At 37.1% G+C, this 23,555-nt stretch overlaps 1 protein-coding gene across 1 annotated transcript in view; it reads right to left on the bottom strand.

Annotated features, from left to right (window-relative positions):
- Positions 1–117: 117 nt before the first annotated feature.
- The window catches only part of LOC130047300 (uncharacterized), a 43,488-nt gene continuing 20,050 nt past the window's right edge, over positions 118–23,555 (bottom strand). The window contains exon 3 of the mRNA XM_056141957.1: positions 118–585. Within this exon, the coding sequence (XP_055997932.1) occupies positions 118–585 (468 nt within the window). The remainder of the gene's footprint in view (positions 586–23,555) is intronic.

Below are 23,555 nucleotides of genomic sequence, written 5' to 3'. Positions count from 1 at the left end.
CGTCCCCTCTTTCTCTTGCCCTGTGGGTTCCAGGTCAGGGCCTGGCGTGTGGTGCTGGAAGGTGACTTCCTTAGGGTGTGTCCAATCCAGCCCACTTCCTACGTCTGATTTGTATGTCTATGGGTTCCTGCCCTGCTCTCTTCCATAGTTCTTCATTTGTGATCTTTTCAGGCCATCGGATGTTGAAGATGCGCCCGAGACAGGTGTTGTAAATGTCTGGATCTTCTGCAGGGTTGTTTTGGTCATTCTCCATGTCTCTGCTCCATACAGCAAGACGGACTTAACATTGGAGTTGAGGATCCGCAGTTTGGTAGTAATGCGTATGTTCTTTGAGGCCCATATGTTCTTTAGCATGGTAAACGCTGCTCGTGCCTTGCCAATTCTTGACTTGATGTCGCGGTCTGTACCACCCTGTCTGTCCATCACACTCCCCAGGTAGATGAAAGACTCAACTTCTTTGATGGGCTCACCACCAACTGTGACTGGTAACTGGACAGTGGTGTTGATCTTCATCAATTCTGTTTTCTTCAAATTGATCTTGAGTCCCGTTCCTGCTGATGTTGTTACAAGGTGAGTTGTTTTGTCCTGAATCTGATTGTGGTTGTGCGAAAGGAGAGCCTAACTCCTATAAGTAATACAAAATGAAGAGTTGGGCAAACACGCACCCTTGGATAAACCAGAGGTGGGATCAGGTGCCTAATGAGTAAGCATCCCCTGTCGACCGGTCACACCCGCCGTGAGCCCTATATCTTGATCAGGTAAACGGAATTATCCGTATTCAAAATCAGTGTGGCAAGAACGGCCTAACAATCGGCATGAAACACGTCAGACAGCATTTGACACAATGATATGTTGTATTGGCAAACTAGATCGTTATAACGACCATAGAATTTGCAAAATGCTGATTTTAAACGAGACTGTTGAAACCCCTGCACCATCAACTTGTTTGTCAGTAGCCTCCTTCGATTTAAAAACTGACCATACGCAGAACAAGCTCTTGCGTATCGAATCAGTTAGAGATGTAAACACTATATGCAGGTGATAATGGAATATTGCTACATGAATATGGGAAGTTGACGATGGAGAAGTTGAAATCATCCCGTTTGTGATAAAGTTGAGTTGTTAGTTTGCCGTAATATCTACTTTCAATAAAATATCGAAGTATTAAGCAGAAGTGGACGACTCTGTGGTGTCTTTTAGTTCACGAAGATATATTGAATCCACATATGAATGAAAATTATTATTGTTAATAGATAACACATCGTCGATATATCTAAATGTCGAATTCATAGGGATATTAAAATATGTCAGCAGAGAAAGGAGCACAATTCGTGACCATGGGGATTCCAACAGACTGTTGGAAGACCTGATCACCAAAGACCACGAAGATATTGTCAATGAGAAACTCCAGCATATTTTTTATTTCAACTTTGGAGTAATTATGCGTGGAATCAGAGTGGCGTTTAACGAAGTAATTTTTGGATGACTAATCACTAGATTGGAATATCTGAGTTTTCCATTTTTGTTGAAGAAGCAAATGTCTATGATGTCAAAAAGTCTAGTCTTTAATTTATCGTGAGGAATGGCCCTGGAAAGAGTTGAAAAGTCATATGTTTTAATGTTGATTTGGGAAAAGTTTTGTGTTTCAAGTTTACTAAAAGTTCTTTAGAATTCACATTTGATTTACACCACTTCTGGCATATGTAATCGCACAGTACGTTTGAAATTTTTCCTTCACAGCTGTTAATATTTTCGTGAGGTGCAAAGCTAGGGGCTTCGTAAAACATTTACTGGATCCAGCAATGTATCTTTGTTAGGATATTTATGAAGTTTAGGAATCCAGTATAGGTACGGTAACTCATATTCATCCGACCAATTGATTGGTATATTAAATGTGTCTAAAACTAAAGCATGGTTCTGAAGAATTTCGTCCTTTGAAAGGGCAGTTGGAGTATAGGTACGATTACCAAAATTGGACGTAATGCCGAGTTCGTGTCAGCTGGAACCAAAACATATTCCTCATGTAACTTATCTAATTCTTTTATCACTTCCGATTTACTAAACACAGATGGATAGATTGTACGTACTTTTGTTTTCATATGTCTAAATCGGGATTTCAATATTCCTCTTATACTTTTAATCCATTCTGACAATGTATCAAGTTATTCTTTTTCATATTTAGCCCATCGTCTGGCACGTTTGGCGTCGGTGGCCTAGTGGTTAGGCTGTCAGACTCTCCACCGAAATGTCTTGGGTTTGAGGCATGGTCGCGGCAGGGCCGACGTTGTGTCCTTGGGAAAGGCACTTTACAGGAATTTCCTCACTCCACCCAAGTGTAATAGGGGTACCTGGCTATAGACAGTGAAAGATATTGTTAGAATGTTAGTGCTCTAGCGACTATAACGACAGCTTGCACTGTGTGCTTCCCAGGAAGCTGAGGAAGTTCTAGATTGATATAAGGTCTGCCGGGGTAATAATCTATTGTAAAGCGCTTTGAGCAGCATACGCTGGAAAAAGCGCCATATAAAACCAATTATTATTATTATAATCCTCGACTGAATTCATAAGAGAGATGAAGTTCTGTTGCCAATTGAAAGACAGAGTTTCTCTGTATTTGTCACATATTTACAGTGATTTTCTTTTGTTGTTCAGGAATTGTATCTGGTTATCATCAACAGGGTCTTGTTATTGCATATATGATAATACGAGCTCCTCATACTTTATTATTGCATGGGCGGTACTAACATCAGAATTACACAATAGAAACAAGACAGGGATAATCAGTTTTCTTGAGTTTCACGGGTAAAGCGTTCGATGTCTGGGGCGTTGAAGCAGGCAGGGAGTGTTATGTAACAGATATACACATACTGTGTCTGGTGGGTTTTTTTCAGTCAGTAATGTTAAATAGTTCTCTCTCTCTTTCTCTCTCTCTCTCTCTCTCTCTCTCATTTCATAGAGTTTGCTTATGCAAGGCTTTAATCCTTTTCCTACTTTAATATTTGTGTTATACATGTTTTCTTAAAACATTTGTACAAATACATGTATAAAATTAAATTCCTGAAAAATAATTTATGAAGCCACAAATATGTGATTGATACTAACAGGGAGAATCAGTTTTCGTAAAGTTAGTTTTGCTGTTTTACGGGTAAAGCGTATTAAATTTTATCTACACATGCATTGTCCGACGATGGTATATGGCAATCTACCATTGTATTGAATGCAAAGTGAATATAACGAACAGTGATCAATCTCATAACTCCCATAAACAATACAAAATAGATAGTTGGGCAAGCATGGTCCCCAGGACACACCAGAGGTGGGATCAGGTGCCTAGGAGGAGTAAGCATCCCCTAATGTATGGTTCAATAAAGGTAAATTGAGAAGCTTTTGAAATATGTGACAAGTCGGTCATCATCTAGCATCCTCGTAAAATTCACATTATGAAAGAGATGGGCGGTCCTTCTTTCACTCGTGACACCCCCCCCCCCCTGTCATAACTGATCAAGTCGTAATATGTAAATCTTTCTGAGTGTAAGAAAACCCGATAGTTCACATTAGGAAGCAAATACACAAAAATCTTTTATCACATATTTAACCCTTTATCTAGTGGATATCAACTTTCCAACTCCATGGACCAAATGAACACGGGATAAGCAACATTCAACTGCACACAATTAAACGATTCCATCGCTTTTTCAAAATACAGATGTAAGAAACACAAGCACATCTAACAATGAATGCTCCACGACCCTCCATGTCACAGGAAACATAAAAGAAATCTCTGAATGATAATATACAAGGTGGAAATTCATCGTCAACATTCAACATCCAAACCGCCGCGGTGGCCGAGAGGTTAGAGCGTTCGCCCCGCAAGCGGAAGGCCGGGGTTCGAATCCCAGCCGCGACAGACCTAAGTCGTTAAAACAGGTAGTGACTGTTCCATCAGGTGTGAATGTCACGGGTCCTCGGCGATGACCTTAAAAATGGATGTCCCGTGTCACAGTAGGGAACCCTCACTGCTCAATGGCCGTAAGCGCCGAGCATAGGCGTAAATTTGAAGCCCATCACCGGTCTTGATGACGTCTCCATATGAGTGAAAAATTCTCGAGCGAGACGTTAAGCAAGATACAATCAATCAATCTAAATGAAGACCGCGCGTCATCTATGACAAAGATTCGGATGACTAACATACTAGTATTCATGAATAACCGCACAATTTCAAAGTTAAACGTTGAAAATGTAAATGCTTTTCTCATTTAAAAATTATCTTTTATGAATTAAACAGTGTGACAGTCATTATTCATTTTTATCTATATTTCCCAACGAACTATTTGTATCGGCGTATTGTTAACGTTACAGATGTAGTTCGGATTGAGATAAACAAAACAGAATACTGGGTCAGTGTTATGGAAAGGTATGTCTGGTTTGTGGCTGAATATGACTATTATCCAACTCGCCAAGTCTCGGGGATAGAAAACACAAGTCGATGGATAATAATTATATCCAGCCACAAACCATGAGATCATATTTATACACACCTGGGATTGAGAGATGAAATGTAAATATTGATTGATTGAATGGTGTTTTCCGCCACACTCAGCAATTTTTCAGTTACCTGGTGGCGCCCAGTTTCTATTGGTGGAAGAGAGAACCCAGATACAATGTACCTGGGAAGAGATCACCGACCTTCCGAAAGTAAACTGGGAAACTTTCTCACTTACCGGCGCGAGCGGGATTCGAACCCGCACCGACAGAGGTGAGAGGCCGTTTGATTTTTAGCGCGATGCTCTCACCACTCGGCCATGGAGCCCCCCCCCCCCCCCCCCCCCCCTTGAAATGTAAATATTGTACAAGAACAAGTGAAGATAACGAACAGTGACCAATCTCATAAAATTTATAAAGAAAATTAATAGGTGAAACATAGACTTCTCGATATACATGTACCAAAGGTGGGAAAAGTGTAAGCATCCCCTGTTGATCGGAAATTTAAACAGGCTGGGCACAGTATGAAATGGGCATAGCTGCAGTGGATAAAGGTTGGAGATAAAGACAATGCCATTTTACATAGTTGTAACATGTCATATTTCAACACCCTGCCTGAATCAAACGGCCAAACTGCACAAAGTCTGTCGAATATCATGGTGTTGCTTGTCTCGGTTGTCCTCGGCAGTATTTCATTTTTGCTGGCTACACGATCGTATGCAAATACAATAAAGCAATCTACCGTGCAACTGCATCTGGTCCACGATCATCGATATTCATTTGGTCTCTTAATGTTTCCTAAATTTCACCGAGTTGTTTAGAAAGTGAAATTGGTGTCGATCGGTGTCAGTCTGATGATGATTTGATGTGATCCTTTCCTCTGCTTACCCACTCGATGCGAGTTAATGATACCATCCGGTGCTAGATCTCTTCCGGTTTTAGTGGTGAACTCCAGAAATTTGACTTTAATATATTCGCCTCACGTTTCCGGAGTTTCAGACACTCTGATCAAGGAACGCCTTCCATATTGCTCAAGCTCATCGAGCTTGTTATAGATTCATGTTCTCCTTCCGCAGCCTGTCCCGTTCAGAGCGTAGTGGTGCGATTTTCTGATCGACTCCATGATCGCATCTCTGAAAGTCTCCTCCATTCACTGGATATCATCAGGCGATATAGATACATGTAGTGTAACATATTGAGGATGGAAAGACGGTGGGAGAGAAAGAAGGCGCGGATCCATCGTGAGACTAGTAGGAGTGACCTGACCTGTATGTGTAGAGGTTACGTCTAGGCTTGGGGATGCACCACTATCAGGCTTTCAAGCGGGTCCTTATTTTCCTTATTTTTCTACAACAGCCCTTATTTGAGCTTTAGAATCCTAAAAAAGCCCTAATTTTTTGTTGAAATTCCTACATTTTCAAATTTTGAAAGTTTAAATAAATTTGACATAAAGTAACTAGTGTTGGAATCTATTAAATCTAGTCTTAGTATACTTTCAGAAAATGAATATGTTGATTAAATGTACATCTCAGAAGACATCTTGATGGTTATCAGCTATATTCAGCATTGATTGTGAGCCATGGGAGTCCACCTGAATTATATCATGGTTTGTGCTGAATGCCGAATATGGCTGTTGATGACCACTGGTATGATCTTCTGAGTGGGTAATTAGTTTTTGTATTATTGCTCTTGCAAATGGTGAGTAAAACATTTTTTCTTTCCTATTGATTTGTAAATTTAACCCTTATTTTTGTCTAAAAAGCCCTAAACAATCCTTTAAAAGGCCCTTATTTTTTGATAATTTTGCCCTAAAAATGGCCCTTATTATTTGCAAAATGTCACTTGAAAGCCTGCACTATGAATTCAGCTCATACGCTGAATCATCCTTTTTAGCTCACCTGAGCTGAAAGCTCAAATGAGCTTGTCTGATCACCCGTCGTCCGCCTGTCTGTAAACTTTTCACATTTTCGACTTCTTCCCCAGAGCCACTGGGCCAATTTCAACCAAACTGGACAACAAACAGCCTTGGGTGAAGGGCTATCAAGTTTTTTTTTTTCAAATGATGAGTCATGCCTCCTTCAAAGGGGAGATAATCATAAAAATTCAAAAATAGGGTGGGGTCATTTTAAAGTTCTCTCAAGAACCACTAGGCCAGAAGATCTTAAATTTACATGGACGCTTCCTGAAATAGTGCAGATTCAAGTGTGTTAAAATATGACCCCCGGGGGTAGGTTGTGGCCACAATAGGGGATCTAAGTTTAACATGCGAATATATAGGGAAAATCTTCTTCTCACGAACCACTGGGCCAGGAACATACAAATGTACACAAAAGCTATCTGACATAGTGCATATTCAAGGTTGTTAAATTCGTGGTATCCGGAGGTAGGATGAGACCACAATAATGACAATAGTTTTACATATAAATACATAAGGAAAATCTTTAAAAATCTTCTTCCACTGGGCCAGAAAACTTTACATTTACGTCAAAGCTTCCTGACATAATGTAGATTCAAGTTTCTTAAAGACATGGCCCCAGGTGTAGGTTGAAGCCATAATAGGGGATCAAAGTTTTACATACAAATACATGTATATAGGAAAAATCTTTAAAAACCTTCATCTCAAGAACCACTGGGCTAGAAAAGTTAACATTTGCATGAAAGCTTCCTGACATAATGTAAATTCAAGTTTGATAAAATTACGGCTCCCAAGGATATAACATATCGGGAAAATCTTTAAAACTCTTCTTCTCAAGAACTGCTGGGCTAGAAATGTTTACATTTACATGAAAGCTTCTTGACGTAGTGCAGATTCAAGTTTGTGAGAATTATGGCCCCCAGAGGTTGGTTGGGGCCACAATAGGGATCAAAGTTTTATATGCGAATTAGCATATAATTAAGGTATGACATGTAGAACAAGTCATACCTTAATTAGAAACAGAATAATGATTTTCTTTCGTATGTGATATATATATATATATATATATTGGGGAAATCTTTAAATAGTGGACCAAGATGACTCAGGTGAGCCATGTGGCCCATGGGCCTCTTGTTTTCAATTAGGTGTAAGTACAACATCAGCTCATCAATACTTCATTTGTTTCACTCATTTTTGTAATATATTTAACAGAAAATCATTATCGGCCATCATGCCTAATTTGTCAGCATGTAGAACATGTCATACCTTAATTAGAAACAGAATAATGATTTTCTTTTGTATGTGATATCTGGTCATGCAACGATAAACAGTGAAATGGTAAACGTTTATCAGTGTACCGTAACGCCATAATGATTTCCATTTGTGAGGATGAATAGCGAACTGATGGTAAAATGAGACTTGAAGCGAGAGGTGTCCGAAATCTAGTTAGGTACCTTGTGGTATTAGTAAGGAGGGTGTGACCCATGTATGAAACAAGTGCCTATGTGGTGATGTGTCAATTTGAGTAAAAGTTTCTCGGAGAGACGTTAATCTGCAAACAATCCTCATATTTAGCGCTACAACGTGCAAGGGCGACAAATGAACGAAGCGAGAAATCACAACACGATGGCGACAACACGAGATGCCTCGCTCTCACAATTTCGATCATCACTTGCCCACACATTCCAACCGATATAGTCACTCAATCAAACTAAAATATTTTATATAGTCACTCAATCAAACTACAATATTTTTGTTATGTAATCCTTTGTTATTTTAGGTATTTATATAGAAGAAAGTCCACTTGTATTTAAAAAGTTACCTGAAGGTGTCCAATAAGTTGACAGTTACTGTCCATTATTTTTCATAAAGAACAGATAATGTTCATTCTTAAAAATTATGGACATTGATTGCCAACTTTCTGGGTAAACCCAATAACTTATTAGACGTCTACAGGTGGGCCGAAAATACGAGAAAGACAATACATTTGCCAAAGAGATACAAATTTGAATTTGAATCCCCTACAAGTAAGAATCATCACAGATATCGGAAAGATCACTGAAGCATTTAAAAGGAAAATTTTCCTGTAGTTGAATTCCATGCTCCAACTTTAAGATTCACAATTTTTTTTTAAAAATTCAATTGGCCATTATTATATCGCTTCAAAACTTAAATTTGAGAGACATATTTCCATGTTGCATTTGAATTTCCCTGGATCCAGAGGCACATTCTGAAACTTCTTCACAACGCTTTTTTGTGTTTTCTTTAGGAGCATAACCTAATTCTTGATCATTATTTTCGCTTTCATGAATTATTTCATTTTATTTCTCGAGATGGGTGTATTTGGGTTCTTTTAGCTGGCGTTAATTATTTTCTCATCCAATATATTCGAAAGCATAATGCTTTTCATATCACGATTTGGCTCCATAACTTTCTCACACTCCATATCCAGAATATAACACTCATTAAGATAGTATTCGCAGTACTTTCATTAAAATCCTTACAGTTTGATTGCAATAAAAATGCTCCCCCCATCAGAGGTCGACGTGTTGATATGGCTCAGTACTATAAAATGAGTGAATATAAAACCTGCAGTATAAAACACCCTTGATAGCTTACCTGACACTGTCCAATAAGCAGGATAAGGCTGGTGTTGACAGATTTTTAATTATACTACTACAGAATTGATTAATTAATATGTTGTGGCTTCAAGAGAATTTTATTTTCTAACAGTGTTAAGTGCAAATGACTTACTGAATATTTGTAATAGGCTTTTTGGAATAACATATTGTTCTCTGTTGTGATTATATTAGAAATGCTTCATCATTTGTTCGGGATGATTTTTTTTTTCTTAAATAAGAAAAAATGAATGAAGTAGTCATTTTAAATAAATAGGACATGTTTTAAAAAGGTTCCCAACCTTTTACAGAATGAATCGATTACCTACATGCCATTGTTGGAATAAAATGCGGCTATCCCAAACAACTGAAGCATATTGAAGCACAATTCTTATAAATATTGTATACATTTTGTATAGGCTTTTTTACACTTTGAAAGGACTAGGTACGTTGTAATTTGGTCCCACGTCCAATCTAAATAATATTCCTCAAAAGTCTTTTATAGGGTGTTTTTCCATAAAATGGTTAAACGTTCGTAATAAACTTTACTGATGTATAATTAAGAAATAGTGATCGCGTTTTCGTGTATGTTGCAAGATAATCTCCTTGGTTTAGAAATGTTGTTTTGAAATATAAAAGCGGAGGCCTTAGCTTTATATTTCAGACAACATTTCGAGACAAAGGAGCCCATCTTGCAAAATACACGAAAACAAGAACTTTATTTCTATTCTACTACGGCTCAGAAATATAAAGCCGATTGTTTTCTTATATACATGTAGCTACTAATTACATGTAGGTCACAGTGGCGTCATGACAGTTTCCAAAACGGCCTACATTGTTGTTGTTGGGTTTTGGTGGTTTTTTGTTTGGTTTTTTTTTTTTTGGCTAACGAGAAAGATGATATGGTATGGGGTATTCTAAATTTATTTTGAAAAAAATTATTCAAGTATTTTAGTTTGATGTCGGATTATATCAATTGCTTTGATTAACACATTTCAATGCAAGTGGCCCATGGGCCACATCGCTCACCTGAGTCACCTTGGCCCATATCTGAAGACTTTCCATATATATCTGCATGTAAAACCTTAGTCCCTATTATGGCCCAAACTACCTTTCGCAAACTTGAATCTACACTATGTCAGAAAGCTTTCATGTAAATGTCAACTTCTTTGGCCCAATGGTCCTTGAGAAGAAGATTTTTAAAGCTTTTTCCTATATTTGTATGTAAAACTTTGACCCCCCCCCCCACTTGTGGCCCCATCCTATCCCCCGGGGGCCATGATTTGAACAAACTTGAATCTGCACTATGTCAGAAAGTTTTCATGTAAAAATCAGCTTTTCTGGCTCAGTAGTTCTTGAGAAGATTTTCCCTATATATTTGTATGTAAAACTTTGATCCCCCCTTGTGGCCCCATCCTACCCCCGGGGGCCATGATTTGAACAAACTTGAATCTGCAATATGTCAGAAAGTTTTCATGTAAAAATCAGCTTTTCTGGCTCAGTGGTTCTTGAGAAAATTATTTTAACTATATATTTATATGTAAAACTTTGATCCCCCTTGTGGCCCCGGGCATCCAACCCCCGGAGCCCATGATTTGAACATACTTGAATCTGCATTATGTCAGGAAGCTTTCATGTAAATCTCAGCTTTTCTGGATTAGTGGTTCTTGAGAAGAAGATTTTAAAAGTTTTTCCCTATATATTTGTATGTAAAACTTTGATCCCCCCTTGTGGCCCCATCCTACCCCCGGGGGCCATGATTTGAACAAACTTGAATCTGCACTATGTCAGAAAGTTTTCATGTAAAAATCAGCTTTTCTGGCTCAGTGGTTCTTGAGAAAATTATTTTAACTATATATTTATATGTAAAACTTTGATCCCCCTTGTGGCCCCGGGCATCCAACCCCCGGAGCCCATGATTTGAACAAACTTGAATCTGCATTATGTCAGGAAGCTTTCATGTAAATCTCAGCTTTTCTGGCTTAGTGGTTCTTGAGAAGAAGATTTTAAAAGTTTTTCCCTATATATTTGTATGTAAAACTTTGATCCCCCCCTTGTGGCCCCATCCTACCCCCGGGGGTCATGATTTGAACAAACTTGAATCTGCACTATGTCAGAAAGTTTTCATGTAAAAATCAGCTTTTCTGGCTCAGTGGTTCTTGAGAAAATTATTTTAACTATATATTTATATGTAAAACTTTGATCCCCCTTGTGGCCCCGGGCATCCAACCCCCGGAGCCCATGATTTGAACAAACTTGAATCTGCATTATGTCAGGAAGCTTTCATGTAAAAATCAGCTTTTCTGGCTTAGTGGTTCTTGAGAAGAAGATTTTTAAAGATTTTTCCTATATATTTGTATGTAAAACTTTGATCCCCTATTGTGGCCCCATCCAACCCCAGGGGCCCATGATTTGAACAAACTTGAATCTGCATTATGTCAGGAAGCTTTCATGTAAATCTCAGCTTTTCTGGCTTAGTGGTTCTTGAGAAGAAGATTTTTAAAGTTTTTCCCTATATATTTGTGTGTAAAACTTTGATCCCCCCTTGGGGCCCCATCCTATCCCCGGGGGCCATGATTTGAACAAACTTGAATCTGCACTATGTCAGAAAGTTTTCATGTAAAAATCAGCTTTTCTGACTCAGTGGTTCTTGAGAAGAAGATTTTTAAAGATTTTTTCCTATATATTTGTATGTAAAACTTTGATCCCCTATTGTGGCCCCATCCAACCCCAGGGGCCCATGATTTGAACAAACTTAAATCTGCATTATGTCAGGAAGCTTTCATGTAAATCTCAGCTTTTCTGGCTTAGTGGTTCTTGAGAAGAAGATTTTTAAAGTTTTCCCCTATATATTTGTATGTAAAACTTTGATCCCCCCTTGTAATCCCATCCTACCACCGGGGGCCATGATTTGAACAAACTTGAATCTGCAATATGTCAGGAAGCTTTCAGGTAAATTTCAGCTCTTATGGCCCAGTGGTTCTTGAGAAGAAGATTTTTAAATGACCCCACCCTATTTTTGCATTTTTGTGATTATCTCCCCTTTAAAAGGGACATGGCCCTTCATTTGAACAAACTTGAAAGCCCTTCACCCAAGGATGCTTTTGGCCATGTTTGGTTGAAATTGGCCCAGTGGTTCTGGAGAAGAACCGAAAATGTGAAAAAAGTTTAACAGACGGACAGACAGACAGACAGACGACGGACAAAAAGCGATCAGAAAAGCTCACTTGAACCTTCAGTTCAGGTGAGCTAAAAAACTTGTCTGTGTATCGCTAGGTTTACATGTGTATAGCTCTCGGAATGCAGACGAATGGGTTATACTGAATGACAAATGTTCTGTAGGAGTTTATTAATGTTTTACGACATATGTTGATTGATTTTTATGCCCCCGAGATCGAAGATCCGGGGGGGGGGGGGGGGGTATTGTTTTTGTCCTGTCTACCATTCCGTCATTCTGTCTGAAACTTTAACCTTGCTCATACATGTACCTTTTGCACAGTAAGTGCTAGAGCTTTGATATTTCACATGAGTATTCCTTGTGACAAGAGCTTTCCGTGGGTACCAACATTTTTTACCCTTGACCTTGGAGTTTGACCTACTTTTTGAAAACTTTAACCTTGCTAATAACTTTTGAATAGTAAGTGCTAGAGCTTTAATATTTCACATGAGTATTTCGTGTGACAAGAGCTTTCCGTGGATACTAAATCTTTTGACCTTGGCATTTGACCTACTTTTAAAAAAAAATTTCATTGGTACTTCTAATTGGTAAATTTTAGAGATTTTACATGAGCATTTCTTGTGACAAGATTTTTCTACTGATACCAAGATATTTGTCCTTGTCCATCTTTGGAATTGGCTATTATCGGGAGGGGGGGGGGGATTTGTGTTTCACAAACACATCTTCTTATGATTATAATATTGAATTATCAGTCGTCGACTTTATTGTTGCATTAGCAAAATACGAAGTGCAAGCGAGATGAGTATCCATTTTCTCATAATCAGTTATTACGTATGTAGGTATATCGCAGAATACTGACCGCGGCATTCCTTATATCTTTGCAATAACCATGGTACATGGAATATATACATGTATGTAAACGTATAGTGTACGATAACGTGGTGGCATTTTGATGTTACTTTCTGCGACGTCATGAAAAAGAAGGCTACATGTATCTCATGAACTCATTAAAATAATCCGTCTTATTTCGCCATGTTTCGAGTTTTATTTAACAAATGTGTACTCTGATTTTAATTCACTCTCTCCAAAAGTTGTAATGAATTGTAGATGATTCAATAATATGGATGCTACGATTTGAAGGACGATTTGTGATATTGCATTTAGTAGTTGTAGAGCAATCCAAATTCATTCAGCATTTGGTTTGTGTCATTTTTCAATTGGATTAAATTACATTGTTTTAATCTAAATTAAATAAATATCAATTTTGTACATGGCATGTGGATACATGAAGCTATGCTTACATGTACAATGTATGTGTATATACACTATGTTCATTTTCCCCCGAGTGCACTAAACATGTGTTCAGAGAAGGCACACGCACTAGTCAATGCTAAATCGTATTAAGTAAAAAGAGCATGAAATTTTATTCAGAAGTAATGTGAAAAGAACTATCAAAAGACGATTTTGATTATTTTTCAAATCCAAGACGTGGCAATGGGATAAGTTTTACACACGATAGTTTGTTTTTAATTAGGTTACAGGAGCGATATACAAGTAGGTATGTGGAGATACAATTTCTTAGTAACTTGATAAAACTGACTATAGGAACTCTTCATTTTCAGGAAATAAAATATTGTGCCATGGAAGTCATCATTTGAACGGAAAATTTAGTGACTGTTTTCATTTTGGGATTTTCATACCTAGACGGTTAGCAATGCAAAATTGATAGTGACAGAGAGGTAATTTAACAGTTATATCACTTATCTGAAGCGAACAGCAGAGTTACCTACGTGCACATTAATTGCTATCACCGACCGAAGCTGAAAGTAAATTTCCAGACATGAATTATGAAGGCATCAGTCCAAGTATTCAGCCTAGCGGAATCTCTGCCGAGATTAGGATGAGTAGAGTGTAAATGCTGGAAAGAAAGGCCGGTCTCCGTATGTGTGAAAATCGTACTCTACTACTTGAGCACCTGTTCCACGATTTAATGTTGAAAATAGTAAACAATGACTAGCTATTATGTATTTTTCAATGAGATCATGACACGTAGAGCATTTGCTCATGTAAGATGATTTTATAAACAGAATTAGTACAGGCACGTACATGTTGCAACGGGTGTTGCTAAAACGCGGAACGGAACGGAAAATATCAAATGCAATAATGTTATGAGGAGGTCAGCAATGTTTTATCGCTGATAAAACAAAATTCCTTTGAAAAATTTATATTATTTTAATCAAAATAAAGCAACTTTTCAGATTTTAGGGTGTTATCTTCGCTACATTATTTTAAAATACTGTTCTGTCTTTCGTTCCGCGGTTTAGCAACATCCAGTAGCGACAGGGAAACTTGGCCTTACATTCTTTCGAGAACGTAGTTTTTCCATAAGTTTTACATGCGAAGTTCGATTTATCACCCCCTCCAACTATGGTAGTTGTGAATGTTTGTGGAAATGTAAGCTTGAAACGATTGGAGTAGTGGATCTGTCGTTAGGTTCTACAAAAAGTATTGTTTCGCCGCCCAACTTCTGGTCATTTTATTTTTAAAAAATGATTATTTAATTTAAAATGATTTTTGTGTCAATATCAATATTCATAAAAGTTGATTTAGTTGACAAAACAAAGAGAGATAACTTTATAATTTGGGTTAAAATCACATATTGCACTATAGGAATCAATGGAAAACGGAAAATATTTTTAAAACAAATTCCCTTTCGCAGGTATTATAAATTGTCATTTTGCAAATTTATACCAAAACTTTTGTTGATTAACGGAGGGTGGGGGGTCATATGTTTACAGATCAAAACACAGCGAAAATGTTCACTTTGTGATCAATTCCAAATGAGGTTAAACTGTGAAATGAAGAATGACCATTTTCACTCAATGATATAGATTAATTTGACGAATTAAATGTTTATTTAATTATATCAAAAGCACTTCAAAATATATTTCGTTTTAAAGCCCAGTTTCAAGGAACATATTTCTCTACCCATTAATCAAAATGAGTTGAAATTAAGAGCAATTAATATACACTAGCAATTAATTAATGTACACTAGTATTAAAGTTAATAATCAATTGCTAATGGATTCTACTTTGCATTAAAAAAATATCATTTGCAAAACTGCAAATCTTTTTAAAATATGCAAGTTGAAAATGTAGGCAGGGGTCCAGAGTTAGCGTGCGTAGTTCTTTTCTAATTTTTAAAATGACAATTCCCGTTAATGATCAGCGTTCATCGGGTTTTGTCCTCTTGTATACAACGTTTAGCCTACTAATGAGTAATAAGTTGGACACGTATATGTTACATGTTTATCATTCATATACATGAATTAACTACTACATGCAATATTTTCAGTTTTATGACAGGGTTGATATGAATATTGCATCACTATATATATTATGAAATGGTTTCTCCTAAATGAGTAATAGCAACGCCAGATCTGAGCAATATTGAATCGTTTTTATGGGAAACACGCATGTCATAAAATACATGTACTGCTGCATGTAAATAATGGAGTTTATAATTGAACCGCTGCGTGGTCTAGAGGTTAGAGCGTTCGCCACGCATGCGGAAGGCTGGGGTTCAAATCCCGGCCGTGACAGACCTAAGTCGTTAAGACAGGTAGTGACATTTCCATCGCCAAACGATCGGCATCAGGTTTGAACGTCACGGGTCCTCGAATATGACCTTAGAAACGGATGTCCCATGTCACAGTAGGTGTGACACGATAAAGAACCCTCACTGTTCAATGGCCGTAAGCGCCGAGCAAAGGCTTAAATTTGATGTCCTTCACCGGTCTTGGTGACGTCTCCATATGAGTGAAAAATTCTCGAGAGAGAAACGTTAAGCAAGATACAATCAATATACAATTGAATTTCAACTTATATATTTGAATATTACTTACTCAATATATACGACGTCTCCATATGAGTGAAATATTCTCGAGAGGGACGTTAAACAAATTATACAATTAATCAAGTTTTACGGGGGGAAATATAACCGAATCTTGGATTCGAACTCGCGCACTATTAATATGCTCTGCTGGGAAGGAACCTCCTCGTTTAAACTATCACACCTTTCTGTTCAACATTAGTAATATTAAATAATATTTTATACAAAGATTGTATTCAGTTGCAGACGTGTATTTTTTTAAAACCAAGGCAAAGCCATGATAAAATTTACAACTTATGTTTGATCAACATTAAACACACATTCGTACATGTGTAGCGTAACTATATATGTAGTAGACTCTTCTTTTCCCACAAAAATATTGTGGATATGAGTGGGTTTTGTTCTAGATGTGCAGATTTTAGATGTATCTGACACATTGCTTACTATCATATCAAAATATCATTTTAAATTGTGTATGCAACATACTTAATAAGTTAGCCTACATGTACATCAGAATATTTATGACTAAAAGGACGTATTTAGACATATAGACTTGCATGTATCTAGATATGGATTGTAGCCGGCTCATAATGCACACCAATTTTGAGGTATATGTATAACACGTATCATAAACTATTTATGGACTACGATAAGGGGGGGGGGGGGGTATGAACTTTGTCGTGGGTTTTGTATATTGTTTAACGTTCCGCTCGAGAATTTTTCACTCATGTGAATGATATTACTATTATATACTGTACATGTAAATATGGGAAGTTGACGATGGGGAAGCTGAAATCATTCCGTTTGTCATAGATTGAGCTGTTAGTTTGCCGCAAATGTTTATTTTCAATAAAATATCTTCTTCAGTACTATTGATACTAAATTGAAACTAAATAGATATTAAGAAAGAACAGGTAATCCTTGACCAAAATTGTAAATTTGATGATCCCAGAGGTAGGTATTTTGGTATCAGGGTGGGACCAAAATGGTCAGTTATTAAATATGTGAACAAAAAAACATTTTTAAATTCTTCTTGATGACTGTCATTCCAATTCTTTTTCAAATTTAGTATGAAGCATCTTTGGAACAAGGGGACATGAATTGAAAATTGCAGGATTACTGTAACCCTGGGGCCTTAGGGACAAGGCAAAAACTGTCCAAAATTAACCAATTTTCGAAAATCTTCTCTAGAACCGCACATGTTTAAGACAAATTACATGCAAAGTAATGTAGAGGAGGAAGGTCTCTACCAAAATTTTAAATTTGATGATCCCAGGTATAGGGGTTTTGGTGTTACGGTGGGGCCAAATTGGTCAGTTATTAAATGTGTGAACAATAGACATTTTTAACTTCTTCTTGATGACTATCATTCCAATTCTTTTCAAATTTGATATGAAGCATCTATGGGACAAGGGGGAAATAAATTGTAAATTTCAGGATTCCTGCACCCCTGGGGGCGGGGCAAAACTGCCCAAAATTAACCAATTTTCAAAAATCTTTTAAGAACCGCACATGTTTAAGAAAAACTAAATACATTAAGATGTAAAGCAGGAAGGCTTCTACCAAAATTGTAAATTTTATGATCCCAGGGGTAGGGGTTTTGACCCCAGGATAGGGTCCAAACTTTGTATATAGTGTTTATGTATAAGTTTGCTGATACTGTATAAAATCGAAATGCATATTAAAGAATAGCAGAAAAAGATGTACAGAGAATGGTGAATTTCACAATACGGGGTTTTGACTCTAGCATGGGTCCAAATTAGTCAAATCTTTTAACGTTTTAATCTTAAAGATGTATGGTTCGAATTACAACATTTTTTTTCCATTTCGTAAAAACGCTATTAAATCATCGCACGTATGTAGTTATGAGGCTGTATGACATTTCACACATTATTTCACCTGTTTTAACCAAAATTATTTGATTTTAAATCGATGTTTACAAATAACCGCGTCACTCTGCCATTTCAAGTGACAGTTCAAACTTTCAAATCTTCGGTGGTCTTATCTGTGTAAAGCTGTGTATTTTGTTACAACAGCACCGTGCCATAAGTTTAATAGAAATAAAAAAATATCAAATACCTCTTAGTAATTCGTTCTTTACGCTCTTTCAGCCTTAAGACTAGACAGTTGCGTATGAGTTAATACATCATGTTGGGATTCCCCTGACGCGCGTGGGTATATTTACAGACGTCTAACACTGTATAATTTATGCGTTATTCGGAACACCTCGGGCCTTTCACCGAAAACACCGTGTTTTGGGTGAGAGGCCCGAGGTTTCCCGGATGATTCATATATGTACCACACTATATTTACTTTCTAAATAATGTTCTCACTGTTTTCTTTTACATGCAGATGTAAGTAATTAAGGGAAAGTTAATAACTTTCTAAAGTAATTAATCTGCTTTAGAGTAATTATGTACAAAAATAATACATGAACATAGGGCCATACAGCTTTAATACACCTATTATTATTCTCTTTAGAGAAGTCGAGAGGCATAGCCTTAAATGCTCAAAACTGTCATAAAGAAATCAACACTTACTTGCTTTTAATCCATTTTCAATATGTCCCCTATCCCGGGTTTACGTTAACTGGTCTTGGGAGCTGTCACAATAGGAGACCAGTTAAGAGAAAAGCAGGCTGACGTAATCAGAGTTGTGATTTAAACCCGGGACAGGGGCATATTGAAAATGGATTAAAAGCAAGTAAGTGTTGATTTCCTTGTGACGGTTTTGTGCATTGCTGTTAAATGTTTGAAAACAAATTGTCTATTGCGTAAATCCAGGCACATCTGAGTCGAAACGTCGGTTGAAGCATAAACCGTCACCGACTCCGGCATTTACACGTTTTCCAGAATCAAAACATGAATGCTTGCGAAGAGAAGTCGATGTAGGCTATGCCTCTCGACTTCTCTAAAGAGAATAACCTATTATATGAAGCCTTTCATCAGTGTGTGCACTTATGAGGCCATTAAAGTTGTAAGAACACATCTTGTTTTAAATACTTTTGCTGAATGTTAAAATTTAGCTTAGATATTCAGAACGGGAATTTGTTTTCTAGATTTCATATCCCTTGGGAGTAGTGATGATTTTTCACTACTACTCAGGTCACCAATAAGGCTTCTGGGCCTCTTGTTAAGCTACAATGCAAAGAAAGTATGTCACGGCATGATGATGGCTGATATCACCAGAAACAAAGAAAACAAGAGGCCCACAGGCCTTATCGGTCACCTGAATACTAGTGAAAAAGTATCACTACTTCCATGGGCAATGAAATCTAGAAACAAATTCCTGTTCTGAATATCTAAGTTAAATTCTAATGTTTAGCAGCAGTATAAACAAGATGTGTTCTTAAAACTTCAATGCCCTCAAAAGTGCAAACACTGATGAATGGCTTTAAATAATAGGTGTATTAACATTAAAATATCAAAAGATATGACTAATTTAGACTCATCCTAAAGTCATAACCTTGGGTTATGAAATTCACCATTTTTTGTACATCCTTTTCTGCTATCTCTAAGTATGCATTTAGATTTTATACACCATCAGCGAACTTACACATACATACTATATACTAAGTTTGGCCCCAACCTGGGGTCAGAACCCTTACTCTGGAGGAAATGATACCAAATATGAAACGAATTGGAATGATAGTTATCAAGAAAAAGTTAAAAATGTCTATTGTTCACACATTTAATAACTGACCAATGTGGCCCCACCCTGATACCAAAACCCCTACCCTGATACCAAAACCCCTACCCCTGGGATCATCAAAATTACAATTTTGGTAAAGGACTACCTGCTCTTTTTAAATATCTATTTAGTGTCAATATAGTATCAACTACACTAAAGAAGATGTTATTTAAGTGTTTTACACATAAACACTATATACTAAAATTGGCCCACCCTGGTCTCAAAACCCCTACCCGGGATCATGAAATTTACAATTTTGTTAGAGGCTTTCCTGCTCTCCATCACCATGCATTTAGAATTTCTTATACATGTGCGGTTCTTGAGAAGAAGATTTTTGAAAAGTTGTCAATTTTGGACAGTTTTTGCCCCACCCCTAGGGCCCCAGGAATGCTGGAGTCCTGAAATTTACAATTTATGTCCCCCTTGTCCCAATGATGCTTCATACCAAATTTGAAAAGAATTGGACTGGTAGTTATTAAGAAGTTAAAAATGTTCAATTGTTAACGGACGACAACCAATTGCAATAGGTCACCTGAGTTTACTCAGGTGACCTAAAAAAAACTATACATTAAGCTTTTCACGGGAATAGTATGTACCGTTTTTTGGTACTCTTGTTGAGAGGTATGGGATTTTGTGCCAGATATAGTTTTCTGGACTTTTCTCTACAATACCTTAACTTAAGAATCTGAAATTTGATATACATGTATAGATACACATTAAGTTTCGCTTTTGCTACAGTTGAATTACTAGTATTCTAACAAAACTTGTAAAACTTGATCTCTTGGTTGATTGAATTAATTCTTGTTCTCTATTCGTCGTATCTATTTACAAGAAATTGAAATTGTATTTCCTGGTATCTACAAATAATATCTGCCATAGCCATCCAAAAATATTCCATTATAAATTTTTCTACTTTTTATTCAAATGCACAAGATCTAGACTTCATTTGGCGAGAGAAATGCGGATAGTAAGGTTTGAATGTTGAAGATGCTAGGAAGAAGCTTATTATATATACCAAAAATAATGGAGGTAAGGTTGTTCCTAACACAGCACTAGAACTCCAGGATATGTGGATATGAATGTAGAGTTGTCTGATACAATGATAAAGAATGTTGACATATTTTGACCCCACCCTATTTTTCCATTTTTGTGATTATCTCCCCTTTTAAAGGGACATGGCCCTTCATTTGAACAAACTTGAAAGCCCTTTACCCAAGGATGTTTTTTGGCAAGTTTGGTTGAAATTGGCACAGTGGTTCTTGAGAAGAAGTCAAAAATGTGAAAAGTTTACGACGACGACAGACAACGGACAAAATTTAATCAGAAAAACTCACTTAAGCCTTTGGCTCAGGTGAGCTAAAAACCAATATTTTCAAGACCTGAATAGAGCACTCTTGGGCTTTAGTTGATGACGCTGTTTTCTTCGATATACTTCTTATGGAAATCAGGGGGCTGACAATATCATATTCTACTTATAAAAAGAGGGGGAAAGATAAGCTTGAAAAGTCATTAATCAGTGAAATTGAGTACATAGAAGAAAATACCACTTGTTCTGATCTCTCTATATCGGAGGAAAAGCAAACCATGCTTGAAAATTAAAGAAAGGTAAAACCAAAAGGGAATATGATGAGATCTAAGGCCAAGTGGGTGGAAGAAGATGAAAAGCCTACAAAATACTTTTGTCATCTTGAGTCTCGAAATAATAAATAAAAAAAAGGTTGAAATTCCAGAAAAGGGTAATAACAGCTTGATATTCTTAAGGAAATTAAACAGTAATACGAAAATTATACAAAAATGCAGATTCAGAACTTTGTGATGTTGATCTATCCACTATTATTTAGCTCCCTGATATTCCAAAGCTAGACTTGAAGATAGCATTAGATCTTGATAAAGATATACATGTAGAGGAAGGAAAGTTTTAAATGTAATAAGAATATGAACAATAAGAAATCACCCGGAAGTGATGGATTTACTACTGAATTTTACATTTTTTTGGAGTGATCTTAAAACTATAATTAAGAAGTCAATAATTCAAATATATCTACAGACACAGTTCCCAATATCTGAGAGACTCGTCATAATATCGTGTGCCTTAATGAGACAACCCGGGGCCTTTCTTTAAAGACTGGCGACCAATTACTCTATTGAATGAAAGGTGAAGATAACGAACACTGATCAATCTCATAACTCCTGTAACCAATACAAAATAGATAGTTGGGCAAACACAGACTCCTGGACACAGTAGAGGTGGGAGCAGGTGCCTAGGAGGAGTAAGCATCCCCTGTCGACCGGTTACACCCGTTTTGAGCCCTATATCCTGATAAGGTAAACGGAGTTGTCCATAGTCAAAATCGTGTACCAAGAACGACCTAACAATCGGTATGAAACACGTCAGACAGCATTTGACCCAATGATATGTTGTATTGACGAACTAGATCGTTATAACGACCATAGAATTTGCGAAATGCTGTCTTCAATCGTGAATGCTTCCCTAGAGACTTTTACGTGGCCTCTTAGTTCTGTTTTAACTCCACAATTTCTTTGTTATATTCAACAAGTTTTTTTGTGAGTGTTTCTGTCCGAGACCCGAGCTTTTCGATATTGTTAGAATTATTATCAGTTTTAACGTTGAACTCCTTTTTCAATTCCTGACTGTTTTTCTCAATCGCAGCTTTTACTGCATCGTTTCTCTCATTGTTGGTATTGTAGATTTCCCCCCCAATTGCGGTAACCAGTGATTCAAGTTTGTTACCCTTTACAGTTTTGTTGATTTCACTTTTTAATTCAAAAGTCCAGGAAACCATTTGATCTACTTTTAACCCTAAAGTAGGTCATGGTGCACCAATTAAGTTGAAATGTGAACTGATTATGTATCTTTCTGAAAGGGAGGTTGTGACTAAATTTCAAAGCAATACCTGTGACCATGCCAAAAAATAAAATTTCTGGAAAACTGTTTGACCTACTTCTACCCCTAAAGTACTGTAGGCCATAATGTGCCCATAAAGTTGAAATGCTAACTGAACTTGTCTTCCTCCGGGAGGAAGCCTTTAACTACACTGTAAATATCAGGGCAATATCTGTGTCCGTAATGAAAAAAAGCTCGAAAAACTGTCTGAGGCGTATTTTGAAAGTACGAAAGATTTCTACCAGATGGATACCGTATATATTGACAGATGACCAAAAACGGGTACGAGTACAAACCGCTAAGCAATTGCTCAAAATGTTTCCCAAATTCAAAGACAATTTGCAAACATTGTTACTGGTGACGAAACATGGATTCACTATTTCGAACCAGTTAGAAAAATTGGAAACAAAATATGGCCAACTAAACACGGTAGAAGGCTTGTAGTTGCCAAAAGAACCATAAGCACAAAGAAGATTCTTTATTACATATTCTTCTCATGTGATGGTATAGCCGTAAAAATTCCGGTGTCGAAGGGCAAACGTGTTAAAGACGGTATTACCGAAATGTAATACTAAAAAAGCTCAAGAAGTATTATTATAAATGACGCCCTGTGTCAGGATTTAGGCATGTTCATCTACTTCATGATAATGCTCCATCACATACATCTGAGCTTGTGAAGCTATTTTTGAAGTCGGAGAAGGTTACCGTCTTGCCACACCCACCATACTCTCCAGATCTAGCCCCATGCGACTTTTTCCTTTTTTCCAAAACTTAAAAAGTTCTTATCTGGTCGTCGTTATAAGTCCCGATAAGCCCTTGGCTCAGCCATCAGTCAGTGCCGTGGCCGAGTGGTTAGAGCATCGCGCTCAAAATCA

Source organism: Ostrea edulis, chromosome 6 (assembly GCF_947568905.1).
Source record: "Ostrea edulis chromosome 6, xbOstEdul1.1, whole genome shotgun sequence".
NCBI classification, from domain to species: Eukaryota; Metazoa; Mollusca; class Bivalvia; order Ostreida; family Ostreidae; genus Ostrea; species Ostrea edulis.
Note: the sequence above shows the minus strand (reverse complement) of the source record. Positions and strands in the feature narration are given on the sequence as shown.